The 21,159-nt window shown below is 44.0% G+C and overlaps 1 protein-coding gene across 4 annotated transcripts in view; it reads left to right on the top strand.

Moving 5' to 3' along the window:
* ASTN2 (astrotactin 2) overlaps positions 1 to 21,159 on the top strand; it is an 837,042-nt gene that overhangs the window by 395,974 nt on the left and 419,909 nt on the right. For 3 of the 4 annotated variants that reach the window (XM_081803478.1, XM_081803480.1, XM_081803477.1), the window contains 3 exons: positions 6,964 to 7,048; positions 8,096 to 8,170; positions 8,950 to 9,087. In XM_081803478.1, the coding sequence (XP_081659604.1) occupies positions 6,964 to 7,048; positions 8,096 to 8,170; positions 8,950 to 9,087 (298 nt within the window). The remainder of the gene's footprint in view (positions 1 to 6,963; positions 7,049 to 8,095; positions 8,171 to 8,949; positions 9,088 to 21,159) is intronic. The other variant, XM_081803479.1, reaches the window with a different exon arrangement.

Raw genomic sequence — 21,159 nt, 5'->3', positions numbered from 1 at the left:
ACTACTGTAGGAAATGAAGACTTGACAGCAGTAATTCATTCTACCACAGGGTACATTTTCCTTAACCCCAATCTCCTATTCCCATGTTTTTTTTCCACGCTCTCTTTTTTTCCCCAAATATTTTATTTATTTATTTGAGGGAGAGAGCACACGCAGGGGGCAGAGGGAGAAGCAGACTCCCCACTGAGCAGGGAGCCCAATGTGGGGCTCAATCCACGACCCTGGGATCATGACCCGAGCCGAAGGCAGACGCTTAACCGACTGAGCCACCCAGACGCCCCAATTTTCCACACTCTCTTTTAAAGCACAGCCTCAGAGAGCCGTCACAAAGCCTGGCAAGTCTCAGAAAGAGACTGGGCTTGGATGTTCACAACCCTGGGCAGCTTACTCACCCTCTCCAGGCCTCAGCTTCATAGTATTTACAGTGGAACCAATAACATCGTCCTGTCAGTATTATCATAGATACCAAAAGTTCTTTGAGTAAGGTCAGCACAGAGTAGATGCCCAATTAGAAGGTATGATGCTTCCCCTGTGGATTATCCATGCTAGCAGGAAATCAACCTTCATTACATAGATATAGATTTAGTGTAATCCACACATAAACTATTTACATTTGAACAGGGGATACTTGGAAGAGTGATTTTTCATCTTTAGGTATAGTCAGATTTTAGAAATCAGCCCAATGCTAATTTTGGTGTGGGTGAATCGGAGATTCCTTGTCTTCCTAATGCTTGTTGTCTAGCAACTGATACCCCTCGCAGTACAAGCAGCTCTGGTCCTGGTGGTCATGGCTGTTGTCATGTTGTTTGTGATGACGTGAGGGAGCACGAGTTTCGAGGACCTGACTCTGGGACCTTGGGCAAATGACCGAGTCCGAGCTTTTGTTTCCTTATTTTATAATGAGGACGCCGCTACCTTCCTCCTGGTACTGGTCACGGGTCTGACCTGTGAGATGACATGCAGTGACATATGTGACAAGTGTCTTCCAACACGCCAACCATGAAGCAGGCTCCCAGTGATGTCATGCTCAGCCCGTGCCTCCCCCACCACACGCTGGGCCCCGAGCTGGGCTCCAGGGCCAGAGCTGCGAGTGAAGAAGCCCACGGTGGCCCACTCAGAGTCAGGACAAGAAAGGATGCCATGCACACTTACTGCTCTGGGGGCCCAGGGAGATGTCTTTCCAAGCTGCAGTGACAAGAAGAATAAATAGGAAAGTGGACAGCAGCCCGTGTCCCTGGCCTGTGATGATAAGTGATGACTGAGATGGAAGCAAGTGAAAATGGAATCGTAAGAGGATGACAAGGTGGGAGGAGAGGAGCCGGACAGCGGGCAGGCTGGGGAAGAAGGCTTTGCACTTATCTAGCCGTCGTGGGCAGGTAATGAGCTTCTCTGAGCTGTGGGGGACAAAGGGGGCGGGACCCTCTGGCTGCTTGCCTCATTCATGCCCCTGTGTCCTTTAGCCGGAGGAACAAAGACAAAGGTGGCAGGTGTTGCTGGTTCTGGGAACGCCATAACCAGCTTTGGAGATGATTTCATTCAAGCTGCCCCAAATACACAGATAAAGAAACTGAGATCCCCTTGGCTTTGCAGAGGGCCTACCTTGAAACTGCGACCATCCTTTATCTAGAAAGCACTTTTTCTTCCCACTAAAACAAGTTGTTAAATTGGCCTCTCTCCTATCCGGGAATAATTACAAAAACACAAACATCTATGATGTTTTCAGCGAGAAGAAATGTGCCAAAGACCGTAATGCAGACTTTTCAAAGACATCACTGATCTTTCTAGCAGATAGGTGATACCAGTGTTGTTACAGATGAGGAAACGGATGCAGAGAGGTGAAGCCACTTGATCAAATTCATGCAAATGTGAAGTGGCAGATCCAGGATTTGAATCCAAAACAAGATGATTCCAGGGCCCACGCTCTGAACTACTCTCCCACAATCTTATATGATTAACATGAAGGCAATTCCACTTTGAAGTGATTTTGAAGAGCCCACACAAGCTAAACTCAAGATTGATCATAATTGAGGGATTCTGTTGTTTTTACCCAAGGGTTTCTGGAGTGAGAATGTATGTAACATAAAATGAGAACTGACTAAAAGGGACCTAGGAGACATGAAGAGTAAATATTTTAAAACCAGTACAACTCATCTAGAGCTGATAATACAGAGTTCTAGTAACTAGCATGATGAAAATCCACATAACTGAATTCCCTTATATGAACCACTTTAATGAAGAGATTAATCTCTTTTTTAAGGAAGGTCTGCATTATCAATCACATCTAAATGTATGTTTTAAATCTGTTAAGGATATCTCAGATTCATTATATTAAAAAAATATAATCCCTGTTTGTAAATGTAATAGATTCTCATTACAGGAAAGTCAGAGATGTCAGAGGAATACAAAGGAAAAAAGAAGTCCTAGAAAATGTTGTCAGGTATAAACGTCTTGACTCTCTGAGCTTGTATCTTACCTTCTGAAAAATGAAGCTGAGAAGATGTGACCTAGATGAGCTTTAAGAGCTGTTTCTGCTCTAATGTGAAATAAAATTCTATTTTAGAAATTTCATTAACACTCATGTTTATACTTTCCATTTCCTTGGCAAATACCTGTCCTGGTTATAAGAAAGTTTATTCTAGTCTTCAGCAGAACTACCATTATTCTAAATGAACTCAGCCTGAATTCATGAAAACTACAATGTATTTATGTATTCATTCATTCATTCATTCATTCATTCATTCAGCAAATGAGTTGCCTACCCCTCATCCGGCACTACACTAATCACTAGCATATCGAGATGGTTACATAAAGATTTCTGCAATCCAGAAGTTCCCAGTTTGGTGGGGAGAACAGGCAAATAAAAAAAAAAAGGGGGTTATTTACCCCACTGGCATAGACATTACTACTGTAAAATATACCCCCTCACTTATTTATGGACCAGGCAGTGCAGCGGGTGCTGGATGTGGCAGTGAGCAAGACAGGTGCAGTCCCCTCATTCAAGGAACTTCTGTGGTGACAGGAGTAAGGGAGCATGGGTGATCGTAGCCAGCACATGGAAACCATGCAAACTGTGTCCCCGGAGCGCTCTTCTTTGCTAGCCTGGCTGCTCTGGGTATGCAGAGGCAGAGTTGAGGAAGGGACTCCTAGAAGGAAGTGGTTAATCCTCAGGTCTGGCTATCAGAAGCTTGCATCTTGCAAGAAGGAAATGCTTGGTTGTAAATAGTGGAGAGTTAGCTGAGCCAGCAAAATAGGAAATTGGAGTCAATAAAGCCAATAGCCATGGCATTGATGGAAATCTTACTGGAGACACCCAGCCCAACTGCAAAAAGTGATCACAGCTAACACTCAAACAGTGTCCAGAAAATAGAGTTTAGGGATTCAGAAAGGCAGCATAAATAACTGACTTTCACTGGCACTCAGAATTGATGAACTTCTACTCCCAATTTTCCATTTTGCAGATGGGGAAATTAAGGCCCAGTAAGAAGGAAATTACTTATCCAGTGTCCAGAGTTATATTCCAGCATATATCAGAGTGGAGTGCTGTCTTGGAACGGAAGGGAAAGAGGGAGAAATTTATTGAGGATTTACTCGTTGGCTGCCTGAGCCATGAGCCTTACCCTTCACTACTTCAATTTTTTCTCACAGTCAGCTCTGTGAGGTTGACGTTACTATCATTTCCATTCTATTAATGAGAAAACTGAGACCCACAAAGGTGAAGTGACTTCCCCAAGACCACGAATCCAGGGAGAGAGAAAGTGAGGATTGGAACGCAGGCCTGTCTGCCTCCAACTCTCTTTCCCCTGTCTCACTTCCTGTTCTCCAGGCAGCCTTTTAGGGGCCTCTGGGGTGGATGCTTCTCATCTGCAAAATATATATTTGTTGTATAATGAGTGACAGTAATTAATGGTCTGTTCTGAGGACTGGGAAACCTGCCTGGTAAGCACATAAGAGAGAAACACAGACAACAGCAGCACCCTTTCTCTGTATAGATTTCTCATTCTCACTCATATTTCCAAGAGGAGGGAAAGGGGACAATGGACCTGCCCTCTCCTGCAGAGTTACAGATTGGAGAAATAGGAACCCACTCTGTGCCCTTTCCCTGAAGAAGAAAGGCCCTCCATTCCCATCCCTTCTTGCCCATTCCAGCCTGACTTCCTGTCCCTCTACTGGAGGCAACCACATACCTCTTCCAGGTCTGTGGTTGTGGCAGATCATAAATCAGCCCTGAGAGTCTCGAGGACAAATGCCAGGACTTTTAATATTTAATATTAGACGTATTTAAAGTGGTGAATACTTCATGATGGGGCTGTCGCATTTTAACACATCATTAGTGACTCCTAACTCCCCCCACCCCTTTTTGGTAAATTATTCTCATCTAAATCTCCAGGATCTCAGCCCTCTTCCTCCGTTCTCCTCACCTTGGGCATGCAGCTCATTAGGCTGCACACACTTACAGCACACACATTTGTTGGATGACTCGAACTTGCTATTGGAGAGGACAGTTACAGAGAGCATGCCTGCCTGCGAACAGCCCCCTCCTCTATTTACCAGGTATCCAGAGAAGAGGAAAAGTAGATCCCTCTCTCTCCCTCTCTTCTGTCTTTCAGCTCTCTTATTCTGAATATTTTTTAATGCTATCTCTGACCCATCCTTCACTCCTTATTCTGTCTTACTACCATTTCAGTTCAACCGACATTTATCAATCCCAGGCTCTTTGCCAGATACTTGCTAATGCTGGGGTTACAAAGATTAATCAGCATCATAATGTATAAAACAAATTAGAGAGGTTTTTTTTTTAACACTCAGAATGCTTTGTATAAGGTCAAACGCATAACATTTTTAGTGAATGAGTGAAAACAATGAGGTTGTTTGATAAATACAAATGTTTTGAAATCAGGAGTTATGGGTTATAGTTGTAGAACCTCTGTTGCCCTAATATATATTCCCTGCTGTGTTTTGTTTTGGTAGCACAAGGTGGAAAAAAAACCTTGATTCACAAGATCTGTAGTTGTAAAAAGCATGGGCTTGTTAGCACTTCAGCTCCCAGTCTCTGTATCTTCCTCAATGAAACAGACATGACAGGAGAAGGTGTTTTTGTGGGCTTGCTTGTTGGTGGTGGTTTTAAATGAGGTTTGCATAAAATGTGTTTACTGGGCCACTGGACTGAATGTGACTATGCTCTCCCATATCCTAAATTCTAGTATGTAACATCTGAACATTTAGCCTTCATTTTTTTTTTTTTTACTATTAATGAGATTTAAAAATAAAAATTTTTAGGGGAACTTAAGATCTAAAAGTTGCAAATTTCCTAAATCTCTCCCATTGAATTATACATTTCCGGGAAACATGGTTCAAAAACTCTCAGGTCAGGCCAATCCAAATCACTGTAAGATTGAAGAGTTGCAGGTTCATCTGTGTGTGTGTGTGTGTGTGTGTGTGTATGATCACCCAAAGATGAGAAAGAAGGCAACCTGACAGCAATATTCTAGAAACTTACAAGCCATCACAGATAGTTAATTATTCATTCAACTCACAGCATTGATCACCTACTCTGTTCTAGGCAGTGTGCTGAGACAGGGCAGTTCTTATCAGCATCTCCCAAGGTGTTGACCAGGGTCCATGGTCCATAACAGGTCCATCTTGTGACCTGTTCCACCAGCTTCCTAAGGTGAAATAGGTTTTGGGAAAACTGTTTAGATATCACTTTCATGAAGAATCACACACCACTGGCTCTACAAATAGTCTAGTGTTTCCCATTCATTTTTTAAATAGAATCTATGTTTGGTAAGGCATCTGTGAACATTCCACAAATACACCTTAGGAAAAGCCAATAACAGATTGAACCTTAATCAACCCAACCTTAAGGAATATACAGTGGAGCAGGACTGATAACTGAAGAGGGTAGGACAGAGAGTTTTGGAAAACCCTTCCAGGATTCTGAACTCTGAAGATATACAAACAAGGAAACTAGACATGTGCTGGCCACCCAAATTGAGCTTGGCCAAAGGGAGATGTTAAAGGCACTGTGGGATACTAGCAAGAATTCATGCAACCAGGCATAAGATATGGCCATAATAAAATGTTGCATGGATACATGGGTGGACAGATGGATGGATGGATGGACAGGTGGATGGATGGATGGACAGAGAGGAAGGGAACAAGAGGGTAAAGGTGGGGAGGGAAGAGGAGGAAAGGAAAACCAACTAAGACGAACAACAATAACAACAAAACAAAATAAAATCTGGAAATGATAGATGAAAACAAATTGTCTAGAAGGGGAAATCAAAGGTATCTTGGAGGAGGTAACATTTGATTTGGGGGCTTATGGACGAACATGAATTGTTCATTCAAGTGGAGAGAATTCAAATTTCTGACTATACTCTTAGTGCCAATCTACTTTATCATAATTTAAATATTCAAAAATAGAACTTCCATTTGTGGCCACCAGGTCACTTCCTGTTCCCCTCATTAACCTGTGAGCCCTGTCAGTGTCCAGTCTCTGCATCCTCAGCACGGGGCCGAGAACCTGGCAAGGAGTGGGGTCAGGACTTGTTGAATGAATACCTGAGCAGATGAATAAATGAATAAACCCTTTATTTTTTTTTTTTTTTTAAGATTTTATTTATTTATTTGAGAGAGAGAGAATGAGAGAGAGCAAGCACATGAGAGGGGGGAGGGTCAGAGGGAGAAGCAGACTCCCTGCCGAGCAGGGAGCCCGATGCAGGACTCGATCCCGGGACTCCAGGATCATGACCTGAGCCGAAGGCAGTCGCTTAACCAACTGAGCCACCCAGGCGCCCGAATAAACCCTTTATTAACCACAGCAGTGGGTAGACCAGAACAGGCTCTTTCCCTGGGCCTTTTCTAAAACCAGGCAGCCCACTGAGAAAACAAGGAAGCCAGGGGACAAGGCTGTTTGGGGCAGGTAGTAATTCACAAACCCCTTTCTCTTTTTGCTTACAGGAGAGTGCAGCTGTCATGAAGGCTATGCCCCCGACCCGGTTCACAGACACCTGTGTGTGCGCAGTGACTGGGGACAGAGTGAGGGGTGAGTAGCAAAGGACATTAGAGCAGGGACAGCAGAGGGCCAGCCCCACTCCTCTGCTCTGTTACTACAGGCGCCAAAACCGCTCCACAAAGAGCACTCTTCTCTACAACAGTTGTGTTCCTGTAAGACTCGATGGGCAATGAATCCCATTTCCCACTGAATCACATTTTAGTATTAAAGGTACACGACTGATGAATCTTCTAGAGAACAAAGGCTCAAATTTAACTCCCCCTCCCAAACTGTAAGTAATCAATGGACACTTCCTTAACTGGACTGATACAGAAAGAAAATGGGGTTTTTGTCCATAAACTCCAAAACAGACAAGTGGTCTTTAAAGGGCTGAGTCCTTCTGTGAGATGGAGACATTCTCTTATAAAGAGTCTTAACCCAGTACATGGGTTTGAACAACATGAGTTTAAACCGCACGGTTCCACTTACATGCAGATTTTTTTTTTTCAATAAATACAGTACAGGACGGTAAATGTATTTTCTTTATGATTTTTCTTAACCTTTTCTCTTATCTAGCCTACTTTATTGTGACAATAAAGCATATGACACATATAACCTATACAATATGTGTTAATCAACTGATTACGTTATCAGTAAGGCCTCCAGCCAACAGTAGGCTATTAGTGGGGGGCCTGGCTGGCTCAGTCGTTAGAGCATACGACTCTTGCTCTCAGGGTCTTGGGCATGGGCGTGGAGCCTACTTAAAAAATAACAAGAACTACATCAAAAATGAATGATGTACTGTATGACTAACATAACATAATAAAATAAAATTAAAAACAACAACAACAACAACAAAATAAAACAGTTGGCCATTAGTAATTAGGGTTTGGGGGAAATCAAAAATGATACGCAGATTTTTGACCATGTGGGGAGTGTCAGTGCTCCTAAGCCCAGTGCTGTTTAAGGATCAGTTGTAATTACTTCTGTGAACTTTGGTTGTCTGCAAGGCTACTTTTAAGCAGTGTCCACCTATGAATCCCATCTGACTAATATCATCTCCTATCCCCTTTTCTTTCCCTTCTGTTCTTCCCACAGACCTTGGCCTTACACTACACTCGAGAGGGGCTATGACCTAGTAACAGGAGAACAAGCCCCTGAAAAGATTCTCAGGTGAGTTGACAGTTCTGTTGGGGCATGATGCTGGGGAGGGGAGCGGGGCCTGGGGAGGGATAGTCGTGCATCCCTAGTGGAGCCTGTGAGCCTTTAGGCTGCGCTGAGTACAGGGGAACTCTCATTGGCATGAATGTACCATCCTGGCCCGGGTTGCTACGGGAATCGAATTCCCATGTGTCTGGCATCTAGACTTAATGGACTCAGATATCTGAATGGGGGAAGACATGGCTGATTATCTAGTCCAGTGCTTTAAAAATATTCTACAGGCATAGAACCTCTTCCCGCCACCTCACTAGAATCTTGTGTGAAACTTCAGTACTTCAGCTGATAAAGACATACAGCAGAGTAAGTGGCAGAACCGGGAATCAGAGTTTGGTTCAAATTGATGCAGAGTCCATGCTCTTCACCTTTGTGCAGACCACCCCTGCTGACTTAGTCACTTAGAGAGCCCCTGTTGGCTCTGAGGATTGCTCGGGACAGCAAAGCTGAAATAGTCCTTGTCCTCATAGAGCCCACTGTTTATTGGGAGTCGGGACAGGTGGTCAGGAAAAGAAAACTAGCAACACAAAGCAATGCATGGGCTGAATGATTAATAGGTTTAAGAGATGGCCATACAGGTCTGGGCAAGGTTGGCCAAATTGTGCTGTAGAGAAGGCAGGGGACTCAGTTGGGTGGGGAAGTAAGAAATGGTCCTAGAAGGGTGGAGGAGGGGCCCCTATTTGCTGTTTTCTCTCTGCTTCCCAGGGAGTTCCCCAATGGAAACTCTTACATTGCAGGTCTACTTTCAGCTTGGGCCAAGGACTCTGGCTTCCTGTCAGCAAAAGCTTTGTGGTTCCGCCTGTGGAGCTCTCCATCAACCCTCTGGCCAGCTGCAAGACAGACGTGCTCGTCACGGAAGACCCTGCGGATGTCAGGTAGGGAAGTCATCCCCAGTGTCCTATACCAAGGACTTTTGGGCACACTGGAGGCCTCTCTGTTTCAGCATCACGGGGACTTGTGCAAAGAAGTGGTCTTCATATTGTTGAAGTAGGCACCTGCCTAGCGGATGATGTGAAGAACACTCTCCAATATGCCACGCTCCACCCTCCTTTAGAAGTGTGCTCCATCCGTGGGCCTCAATGCCTTATATTTCAACATTATCGCACTCCTTCTGGGTTTATATAAAATATGAGCGGGCTAACACATTATCTGGCTCATTCTGGGATTATTAATGATTATGTCTTATAAAAGAACATTGCTTAATAGTATACTGGAGAATCATGAAAGTGAAAGATTAGAGAATGAGGTGCTTTCTATTATGACTCTGGTACTGGGAGCAGACTTTGGGCTAATCCATAGATTCTTGATGTCCAGGTCAAATTTATTTGTTCTTTACTCATGAAGGGTTGGAGACTACATCTTTTGTTACACGTTTTACACCTTGTAGTTAACTCCATTATAGACTCACTCTACTGTGTTGTAATTAGTTGCTTACATATCATTCTGTCCCATTATGTGGTGAATCTCTCAAGGTCAAAGAAAATAACTTACTTAGCTTTCTAATCTCCAGTTCCCAGCACATATTGGACAACTACTAGTTGTTTATTGATTTAATTAAACCAGTGGTCTTACATCTGATCCCATCACTATTCTGGAGATTTCTAGTGGAGGTGGGTTTTGGGGGTTTTTTCCCCCACCCAATTTGATTAGGTGAAGCATTCCAGAAATTTTAATGTTACCAAAAATGGACTCTGATTTTACTTTTTTTTTTTTTTTTGCAAGACAGAGAGAACATGCATGAGTGGGGGCGGGGGGTAGGGGCAGAGGGAGAGAAAGAATCTTAAGCAGACTGCATGCCCAGCACGGAGCCCGACATGGGGCTCGAACTCACGACCCTAAGGTCATGACCTGAGCCAAAATCAATAGTCAGATGCTTAACCAAATGAGCCACCCAGGTGCCCCTCCGATTTTCCTTTTGAAACTGGCTCATAAATAATTTGTTTACTCCTAAATTGGAACTGAGAATCATGCCTTACTACCCTACTCCTTGTGATTGTGCATAGCTGGCTTTGGGCCATTCTGAATCAAGATGTTATTGGTGTGTCTGTGGCATCTTGATAGGAAGCTCTCAAACCCAACTCCTTGGGTTGCGTTTGGGTTGGTCTCTGCTTTGCAATTTGTTTATTCTCACCTTCTCAACTGTTCATGGACAGATGAACCTAGCATGATTTTTCAGGTTGTTTATATTTCCCAAAAGAGGTAGTTTTAAAAAGAATAGTTTGTTAAAGGGTAGCACTTAGGAAATGAAGTTATAATTAGTAAGAACTGAGGTGGTTTTACACACACACATTTTCATGGCAGATTACCATTATTTCTATTCTTGATAGAAGTCAGTGAGACTTCAGTAAAGCATGTGCTAAGGTTTCTTTGCATTGCATATTTTTAAAGATGGAGCAAAGACCATCTGGTTGAAGAACTATTCTTAAGGAGACCCAGTGACCTTGATTGAAATCAGCTGAAAGAAGATCTCCCCTAGCTTTCTTTTGAGTTCTGTATTGTTGACATTGAATTTGTAGTTTCAGTGAAGCTACAAATGTCCGACTGGCTGATGTTAACACTCACTCTGGAGTTGAACGGGTCTGAGTTGGAATCCTGTCTCTACTGTGTTTGGACTATGTGATCCTGGCCAAATTCAACTTGCTAACTTCCCATTTTTTTAACGAAATGGGGATATTAATAGTGCCTTCTTCACATGGTGTAACAATAATAATAACTCATAGCTTTTGATTATTTACTACATGCCAAACATTTTGCTAACATTATCTCATGATATTCTTACAACCCCATAGGATGACGTGATTATTATTTTAATCCAGATTTTTTAAAAAAATCTGAGGCATAAGGGTGATGCCTTCAGTATTAAGTGATGAAGCCAAGATTCAACCCATCATCTCTTCAGCTCCAGAACCCATGTTCTTAGCTATTTAATGAAACGTCTCCCAAGAGTTGTTGTAATGATTAAATAACGTAAGATAAGTAAACACTGGCATATAATATATTCCAGTGTTGCATTATACCAGTGTTCACTGAATTGAATTCCAACTGCAGTAGAGTTCGAGTAGAAACTGGTGATGGTGGGGAAGGCAGAGTCAGGAAGGTTTATACTATGGAGGGCTGTTGAGAATGACCATAATCCACAGCATGACTCTGTTGCCTTTTCTGATCCAGTCTGAATTATACTGAACGACAAGCCAGACAAGAAAGGGCCCAGAATATTAATCTATAGAGACTCTAAAACATCTTTGGAAATGTAAAAAAAAAAAAAAATTGAGAAAAGTTAAGTACTAGCATGCATTTCAGAGTATTATATGTAGTTGGAAGGAATATAGCAGTAAGTTGAAAGGGGTGAGACCTTCAAGGGGCATGAGCCAATAACGAGATGCTTCTTCTCAACTCCTGCTAAGAACGCTGTGCCTGGTTACATGGAGCACACCCTAGCACCAAAGTGGGGCCAGAACAGAGCTGCTCAGGATGGGAGAGGGGATGGTATTCTGCAGCTATGGGTACTCCTTCTTAACCCTTTCTTCACAAACCCCTTAGCTTCTCCTTTAAAGAAAAGTTACACAGATATTTGAAGAATATTTGGTTGATTAGGGCACTAAATTATTATCTTGCTTGGGGGTGGCCTCATGCATTCATCTGGTCTTAGAGCAATAGCAGACAGCCTTTTAAGTCTTACCTTCATCTTACCTCCCACCAATGCCCATTGGCTTCCCTACAAGGGGGGATAAAAGATTGTAATCATCACCATTCAAAAGAATCCATGCTATGTAGGTTGAGTTTTCCAAGCTGCACTAATAAAGCTCCTTTGACATGACATTGCCCAGGCAAGTGATCATGGGTGTTTAAAGAATTAATAAGTTTGAGTCAGATGATGTGTTAGAAGTTAATAAATAATAGATCATAATTATAGATAGCCAATAATAAGCCATAGAATCACAACCAAGAGATGAGAGGAAAGGCTGTTCCAAAGCCAAGTCAGAAAGAAGAAAGATAAGCATTACAGCAGAATTGGAAGGAAAACTTAAAGATGCTTTGCCTGTTGATTTTTGTTGTTGTTGTGTTTTAGTTTGTGGCAAGTTATTTGGAAAGTACAGAATCTCATACTATGGAAGGCAGAGCAATTTAGCAGTCAAACGTATGGGCTCTGGGACACCTGGGTGGCTCAGTCAGTTAAAGGTCTGCCTTTGGCTTAGGTCATGATCCCAGGGTCCTGAGATTGAGCTCCTCATCGGGCTCCCTGCTCAGCAGGGAGTCTGCTTCTCCCTCTCCCTCTGCCTCCTCTCACCCCTGCTTGTGCTCACTCTCTCTCTCTAATAAATAAATAAAATCTTAAAAAAAAAACCAAAAACATACGGGCTCTTCCCAGTTGGGTGGCTAAATTTAAAACAACTGATGATAGGAAATGTTTGTGAGCATTAGAACAACTGGAACTCCCATACCTTTTTAGTGGGAATATAAGCTAGTATGTCCAGTATGTAAATCTGTTGGGCAGAATCTACTGAAGTTGAATGTCTGCATATGGTGCAACCTATCAATTCCACTTCTAATAATATACCTAGCAGAAATGTGTGTATATGTCACAAGTAATGCATTCAAGAATGCTAATAGCAACATTCATTTATACTGCCAAAAAAAGGGTGGAAAAGCCCACGAATGCCCATCAGTGACAATACAGAAACTAAATCATGAAGTGGTCATACAATGGACTACTACTAATGATGAGTATTAACAAAAACAACAACCCCACACATCACCATCACTGAATCTCACAAATATAATATGGAGTTATGGAAGGCATACAAAAAACATGTTTATGTGAAGATCAAAAGCAGTAAAAATGAATCTGTACTGTTACAAGAAATGATAAGGATTACTTTTGGGTGAGAGAGAGGGCAGTGATTCGTGAGAAGCATGGCAATTTATGTGATGCTGACAATGTTTGATTTCTTGATCTGCGTGATGGTTATATGGGTGTTTTAACCTGTAAACATTCACCAAGCTATACAGATACGATTTACACACTTTTCTGTATGTATGCTGTATTTTGATTAAACATACAGCTTATTATGTAAGGTATTCCATTTTTTTTTTTTTTAAGCATTGGCTACAGGAACCAACTGAACTGCCTGAGTTCAAATCCCACCTCTACCACTTGCTTAATGGGCGAACTTTTCTGGAACTGTGTTTTTCCTTGTGGATAATGTAGACAGAAGATTATACCATGCAGGGGTGTGTTGAGAATCAAGTGACATGATACATTGTAAACACTGAGTTTGGCACATGGGGAATTTTCTAGAAGCATTAGTTATTATGTTGGTTGTTACTGCAGCATAGTATAGCAGATTTTTGTTCTCTCTCTTTTTAATTCTTTTCTCCTTTTGCTGAAAGGCTACATCCAATCTTAAAATCAGTAGTGTTTTAGTATTGAGAGCTCACATTAATCCCTTTGTCGTGGGGTTCGAGAAAGACTTAAATGAGCTTACAAGGTCTCAGTGTGGGAGGTCTGAGGGCTTTACGTGTATGAAAAATATGTGCAGAAGGAATGAAGGGGCACATGGACAGTGCACATGGAGTGCGTGGGGGTGGGGTGGGTTTGGAGAAGGAAGAAGCAATTCCTGACCAAAGGAAAAAGGAACCTATTTGCAGGAGAGAATATTAACAATTAACCTTGAGTTGTGGATAGATTTTGGCTATGTAGAATCTAAGGCAAGAGGGAAGGCTTTCAAGTCTGAGGGGTTGAAGGGCCAAAGAAGAGAACTTTCCCCGGGGGCACAGCTCCCATGCTCTAGCCTGTCCCAGTGGGAAGCTGCTGGGAATGAGATTTTCAGACACTAACAATGTCAGCCTCAAAGGTAGACGAGGGAGGGCTAGTTAAATTGCATACAGCCTCCTTTCAATTCTAAAAACCTTAGCTGGGCCCCTTCTGTGTGCCAGGCACTGTGCCAGGTACCTTAGGAATACAGAGATAATAAGGCCCACCTCTGCTTTAGGGAATCTCTAGCCAGGAGCACAGAACAAGTATCTTGTTTATCATGAAATAAAAGATACTCACGGAGAGAGAAGCGTGGCAAACAACACTTATTTCTACACACCGGGCCCTCTTCACAATTTCACCCAGAGCCGATTCTTCTTCTAAGAGAGATGCAAGAATAGCTATTATAGTTGGAATAATAACCATCCACAACGCCCAGCTTTCGGAGCCCCTCAGTGATTTTTCTATGATCTCAAATCAATGAAAATGAAACAGTGAACTACTGTTAATTCCTGCACAATTTTGAAAGAATAATGGGATATCAGAATGAAAGCTCGTGCCACTCACTTGGTGACAGTTTCCACATTGAGTTAGTTCAGAATAGAATTAGGAATGGTTCCTTGTTCTTTTGGCCTTTCAGTTCCAAGCCCTAAGAACTTACTGAACACCTACTATATGCCAGGCTAAGTATTGGGATAGAAAAATGTTCCAACAGAGATCCCAGTGCATTTGCTGAGACAAAATTGCAAACAAAAAGATATCATCCTTGGTGACAGTTGGAAGAAGATAGAGGGAAAGGTCAGGACAGAGAAAGGACACAAGGGTGGAGGAGGGTAAGCTCCTCTCAGGGTGAAAGGGAAAGTCTTACAGAGGACAGACCTGTGAGCCACACTGGGAAGAATTGGCAGGAAATCACGAGGTCACTGGTTCTCCGTGTGTGGTCCCTGGACCAAGTAGCATCAGCATACCTGGAAACTTGTTGGGAAGACACATTTTCCGATTCCAATATTGGAGATTGATAATGACCCCCAAGGTATCAGCACCAATTCCCAGAACCCGTAAATGTCCCCTTATTTGGAAAAAGGGTCTTCACAGAAGTGGTTAAGCCCCTTAAGGTAGGCTGATTATCCTGGATTCTCTGGATGGACCCAAAGTACCCTAACAAGTATCCTTATGAGAGAGCAGTGTTGTAAGTGCTTTTGTGAAATGAGCTCCTTGAATTTTTACCGATTATTAGCTCCAGTTAATGCAGGAGGAAGCTAAGGCACAGAGGTCACGTAACTTGCCAACTGATACAGCCAGTAAGCGGCAGACCCACGATTCGAATCCTGAGAGTCTGACACCGGACTCCATGCTTCTCATCTCTAGGCTGTGGTGCCCCCCCACCCCCCATTTGTCCTGTTTGGGGACGTTTGGCAGTATCCCAAATCAGCATCTGCAGGGGCAGAGTGCTCCGAATAGCCAGACCTGGGTCCTGGACCCACCCTCGAAGCCGGCGAGAGTGGGGGCACTTTTACCATGTGGATTGAGATTGCAGGTCAGATGATTCCCTCTAGTGAAAGCAGGACAGGCAGTGGATGGATGCTGGACAAAACGCACAGAGGTTCTCCCCATGGACAAGGCATGGGGTCTGGGAGTGACATGCTTGATGAGGGAGCCTCTGGCTTGCTGTGTCTGGAGTGTGGTGCCAGGGGCCACCTGGCAGAGGGCACAGTGAGAAGAGGGGAAGAAACAGAACACATGTGCTGTCTTCTTCCTCCTCACTCTTTCCTCCGCTGCAGGCCACCCGTCCAAGCAGAATCAGCAGAATCCCCAAGGGCCTTAGAGGAGAGCGCCCCCAGCAGGTGCTCCTGTGTGAATGCTCCAGATCCCAGAATCTGGCTTTTGCCCAGACATTACCTCCAGTCAGATGCAGTGTGTTCTGGAAATGTGGGCTGGGCATCCTAAGGTGACACCCTCAACAGAAGCACTCTAGATACTTCCCTGTGCGATGGACACTATGCTGGTTCTAGAAATATAAAGATCAGAAAGGGAAGAAGGAGCTGGAAAGAGCATAAGTTTGGAATCCTACAGACCCGGATATGAATCGTGGTGCACAAGTTGTGACCTGAGCTCTTTGGGTCAAGTAACTTTCCTTCCTCCCCTCCATTTCCATTTCTGAACCTGGAAGATAGAGATGGTTGTATGAATGGTTGTGATGATGACATAATGTGTATAGTGTGACTGGTACAGCGCCTTACATGCAGTTGGTGTTCAATGAGTGAAGTGTTTTAGAAGTTTTGTAGACATTGTCCTACAAATAAGGAAGTAACCATCCGATGCTGTGGGATCAGGAGATAAATGACATAGTTCATAGTTCACAGTACAGGAGCAGTACAGAGAAGGGAGAGGTGTGCATGCTTCCTCTTGATCAGGTAGGCATCAATGGCAGAGGCCGGGGTAGGGGGGGAGGTTAAGAGCAGCAGGACATCAGGATATGTAGGGTAGGCAGGAGTGAGGCGTGTATCACCGATACATTACACTGGGGCACCTGGATGGCAAGGCCCGAGAAGGCAGAGTCTTGGTTGGGGGGAGTGCCTTGATTCAGGCTTTATATTGTTCAAAACTCAAGGTGCCTTCCTCCTATCGGAGGTGAGTAAGACTCAGACTTCTTGCCTTTGCCTTTCCCATAACCTCAGCAGATTTTATTAATGATGGTGGTGTGTCTATACTCATGGCCTTGAAGTGCATCGGACGTTGAGACAGGAGTGGGCTTCTCCAGTCTACAGCATATAGAATCCACCCCATCATGCTTGCCCCACTTCCCCTTCTCACCAATTACTCACATAGTGTTCCTTTCCCAAAGGGCAAGACAACTTCAGTAGGCAACCTACTTACCCACTCGAAACACAGAAGAGAGGATACTGAGCAAAGGGAATAGTGTGGGCTCTGGAGCCAAACTGCCTGAGTTCAAATCCCAGCTCCACTACTCAATAGCCACCCTTGGGCAAGTGACTTAAACTTTCTGAGTCTCCATTTCCTGTCTGTAAATGTGAATGAGAATTGCTAGTATATCTTTGGATGTTTTTGAGAATTGAATAACAGTTAAACTCTCAGCCCACAGTCATAGAGAATAATGCCTAACAATGTATTGAACCCTACCCTTTGTGCCAGGCCCTGTCTAAGCCCTTTATATGTGCTAGTTCCAACTTCCCACAACTCAATGATGGGGTCACTATTATTTACAGAGGAGGAAACTGAGGCACAAAACATTTCATTTCTTTGTCCAACATATTATGAGTTGTGAGTTGCAAAATCAGGACTTGAACTCAAGCTGTCTCATGACTGCTCAGTATTATTGATTGGGGGGAATCTCTGTAAGACTGAGGGCTGGGCCCCTTGGATTTTCTATCTTCATCTTTGTTGACCATTTCATGCATTAAGTTTGTGTGTGTGTGTGTGTGTGTGTGTGTAAGTCCATTCCGTACTAGTGAAAGACGAAATATGAAATGGGAAAAGGGGGAGGCTGTGGGGCCAGTAGTGAGTCTGTCTGGCACTCACAGCTGGGTTCATGGAATCTGACATTAGCATTTGCCCTGCAACACCACATCCCTCCCTTCTTCTAGAATGGTGAAGCCCCTCCAAGAAGCATTATTTTAAAGGCCTCCACACTCCCGCAAATGGACCTATTCCATCCCCACATCTTTTCACATCCTCACTGCCTGTCACTCAGCCAGTGAGCCTGGAGACATATATATTTTCCCCCATTTCAGTTTAGCGATCATAATAAAAGTGAAGTCTATTAGGGTGAGTTTCTGCCCAGGCTCGGTAAATCTCTTCAAACACCATTCAGCACCAGATTTCTGTTAGTCTTGGCCACTGGGGAGGCTGTAGCACACACCGACTGTGAGCTCAGGCAGAGGGCCCACGACACAGCCTCTGCTAAATGAAACTCAAATGGAGACTTTGGAATATAAATATTGAAGTGACCCAGGTTGGATAAAGGGGAACCAGTTAGCTAAGCTTCTCTCTTACATGCAGGAAATGCTAAATTATTAAAACTTTAATAAATGTAATAATAAATATTTGATGTTGAATTATAGAAGGCTTTGCAGATACAGTGAATCTGAGAAATGACTTGTTATATCTGCATTAGAAGTTAAACACTTTTCAAATAGGACTTCGAATGTTGAAAGGGGACTGCGGCTTTTTAGATGAAAAGAGAGACAGAGAGACATGAAAGTGCAATTTTTGGCAAGCTCGCTGTGCTGGGGGTCAGGATACCTGGGTCTGAGTCCTGACTTCACACTTAAGACAGCTTTAAGTGGCATTCCGGGCATGCCTGCCCGGCCAGAGGCCCTCTGCACAGCGTCTCATGTGCTGTCCTTACAGCCATCTTCCAAGGTCAATGCTCCTTTTGTCCCCCATTTCACAGAGGAGGAGCTGACATTCTAAGATCTTAAGCAGTACGGCTGCTGAGAAGGGTCGGGATTTGAACACAGAGCCTCTGATCTCAGGAACCTACGGCATCCATGATGCCTCCCTTGGTCTCCTGCACTGTGTTGAAACCCTTTCTGCTCATTATCAGTTAGCATGTTTTTGGTTTCAGGAGACAGAAACCCAGTTCAAATGAGCTTAATGACAGCTGTATTGGAAGGGTACCATGGGAAGAGGGGGAGATTAGCTGAGCCACAGGGGAGAGGAGGGTTGAGGAATTACATGACATGAGGATTCCATCTTGCTTCTACATCATTGCATGATGGCTTCTTTCTCTCCTAGTGCACAGCTCCATGGCAGGGGTTGTGATAACCATGAGTCCCCCAGACTTTTGTGCTCTTACCCCCAACAAGTGAATGCTTCTCTTCCTTGAGTTGCAGTTTGAAAAATCCTAGAGAAGAAATCTTATTGGCCTGGCATGGGTTAGGAGCTCCCCTCCAGATTAGCCATCTCTGATTAGGGAGCAGGATCACAAAGTACAGACAGAGCCATGGAAGGAAGGGGGGCGGGGACCATGAGCTGAATATCTACTCCAACCTATGTCTTCAAAACCTTCCCTGGGCTTCTAGATATTCATCTGCTTTACAGACTGGACTGAATCACATATGGCAGCTATGGGACATCTCATGTGCCAACTCCAGTTAATGGGTTGGGGCTGCCTATGATATTACATTAGGAAGATTTCTGCGGCTACAGCCCAGACTCAGCTGGGAAAAGTGTCATGATTAACTCAGAAGGCCGGCCTTCAGTATCGGATGGGAGTTGTAACAGAAGAGTCAGGTGTCTGCCAACTCTCAACTTGGTGGTATTTAGAGGTCCTTCCAGTTCTGTCTGATGACTTGAGGGTTGTGTTCCCCGGTAAAATGAAGAGAGATTTTTGGTTGCTGGGATGCAGGAGGCAAATAGTCATGTGGATGGAGATATTGAAGATGAATTAGAAATGGAGCTTACTCCATCTATCTGTTTTTATCCATCTATCTGTTACCTCAGGGGGTATATTTGGATAATTTCACCTTGGTTCCAACAAGTTTCCTGAAATAGATTTCTGGCTTGAGGCAGAGTGGAGGCCTCCATGTAGGTGCTTCCTAGATACTGTCTGGCACTATCATCGTCACTTGTAATGTATTAAAAATGGAACACTCTAATTTAAGCTATAAACAAACCACCCACACATTACAAGGGTCTCGAACTGTATCTTAGAATTCCAAAGGCATGTTGAAACAATTACAAGCTCACCAAGTGGAAGTGACCTTCTGAGTCATTTTTTCCATCCCCATGCCGTAACATGGATGGTTCTAGGTCGATAGAATCCACCCTCTGCCTACAGGTGTCTCATGGCCTTCTGCTGTGTTGTCTGTCATGGTCTCACAATGGTCTCACAATGTTCTCTTTGATATCCTTGCTCTGGTCTCACCTAAACCAGCCAGGCTTTAAATTATTTAAGCAGCAACTCAGGGATAGTGATCACCAAGAAAAACTAAATTAAGCAATCATTTTGCTTTCTAAGACCCACTCCTTGGGGTTGGGTAGGACAACCCATTACCATTAGTGCATCTTATTCCACCAGATAAGTCTCAATCCCCCTTTTACCCAACACGCACATACATGCACCAGTGCAGTCTGGTCAGAAAGATGATTTGGATATTTTGCTGAGTAATGAACTGATCTGATATTAGGCTTAACTCCTTTTCCCCTCACTCAGCAAGGAAACCAATATCAAAGAGGGTCCCAGCAGAAGCAGGTGGGTTGCTCAAGCTGGGAAAGGTTTAAAAGGGGCTATTCACAAAGTTGGGGGGAAGTTCTAGTAAAGCAACAAGGGGTATGCAGTAGACTGGCTGGTGTCAGTGGGTTAAGGTGTGGGTGAGATTACCAGAACCTGGAGAGAGAAATTGCATGGAGAATCCTGCCTGACGGGAGATATGGTCTTCAGTCAAGAGACACAGACAGGAAAAAAGCCAGGGGAATACATATCCCAACCTCACTCCACCACCTCCCATTAGACCTGCTGATGCCCCCCCCCCCCGCCCCCGCCGTTGGTTGACCCAGTAGGAGCCCAGACAAGAGAGTCCATTAAGTCTGTCCACCAAAGTCAGCCTCCTGAGGCACAAGGCAGGGTAAGAATGAGCTGAGGGCTGACGTGGAGGAAGAAATGGAAGATACCCAGCATCAGTGCACAACCTTTCCTTTCTGCCTTCAAAATATCCTCAAAATGTCCGTGTCTTTCCATCTTCCCTGACACTCCCAGGCTCAAACCCTCCCAGAGAGTCTCCCTGCTTTCAGTCCCCACTGTATCCCCATACACATGCTCAATCTAACCTCTACTCAGATTGGGCCATGCCTATCTCTGCTAAAACCATTTAGAGTCCCTCAACCTCCCCTCCCACAGCCTCAAAATCCAAACCATTTCGCCAGGCACACACTAACACTTCAGAATCTGGCCACCGTCCTCTTGTGATCTGTCCCACCATGTCCCCATTTGCCATTCCCTCAAAATGCCAGACACTTTCCTATCTCATTGTCTTCACCCATGTCATCCCTCTGCCTGAAATGTAGTCATACTCACACAGCCCGCCATGTACCTGGCACACTACTCCCCGTCCACCATAGCCTTGCAGAAGTGGCACTTCCTCTGAGCAAGCTTTACAGAACATGTCCTCCTTCCATCCACTGGAGTCATGATCTCCTTCTCCCATTGTGCGTGCCAATGATGGGACGG

Source organism: Leptonychotes weddellii, chromosome 14 (assembly GCF_054177405.1).
Source record: "Leptonychotes weddellii isolate Sample4059 chromosome 14, ASM5417740v2, whole genome shotgun sequence".
Taxonomy (NCBI): domain Eukaryota; kingdom Metazoa; phylum Chordata; class Mammalia; order Carnivora; family Phocidae; genus Leptonychotes; species Leptonychotes weddellii.
The sequence above is the reverse complement of the archived record's forward strand: the minus strand, read 5'-3'. Positions and strand labels throughout refer to the sequence as shown.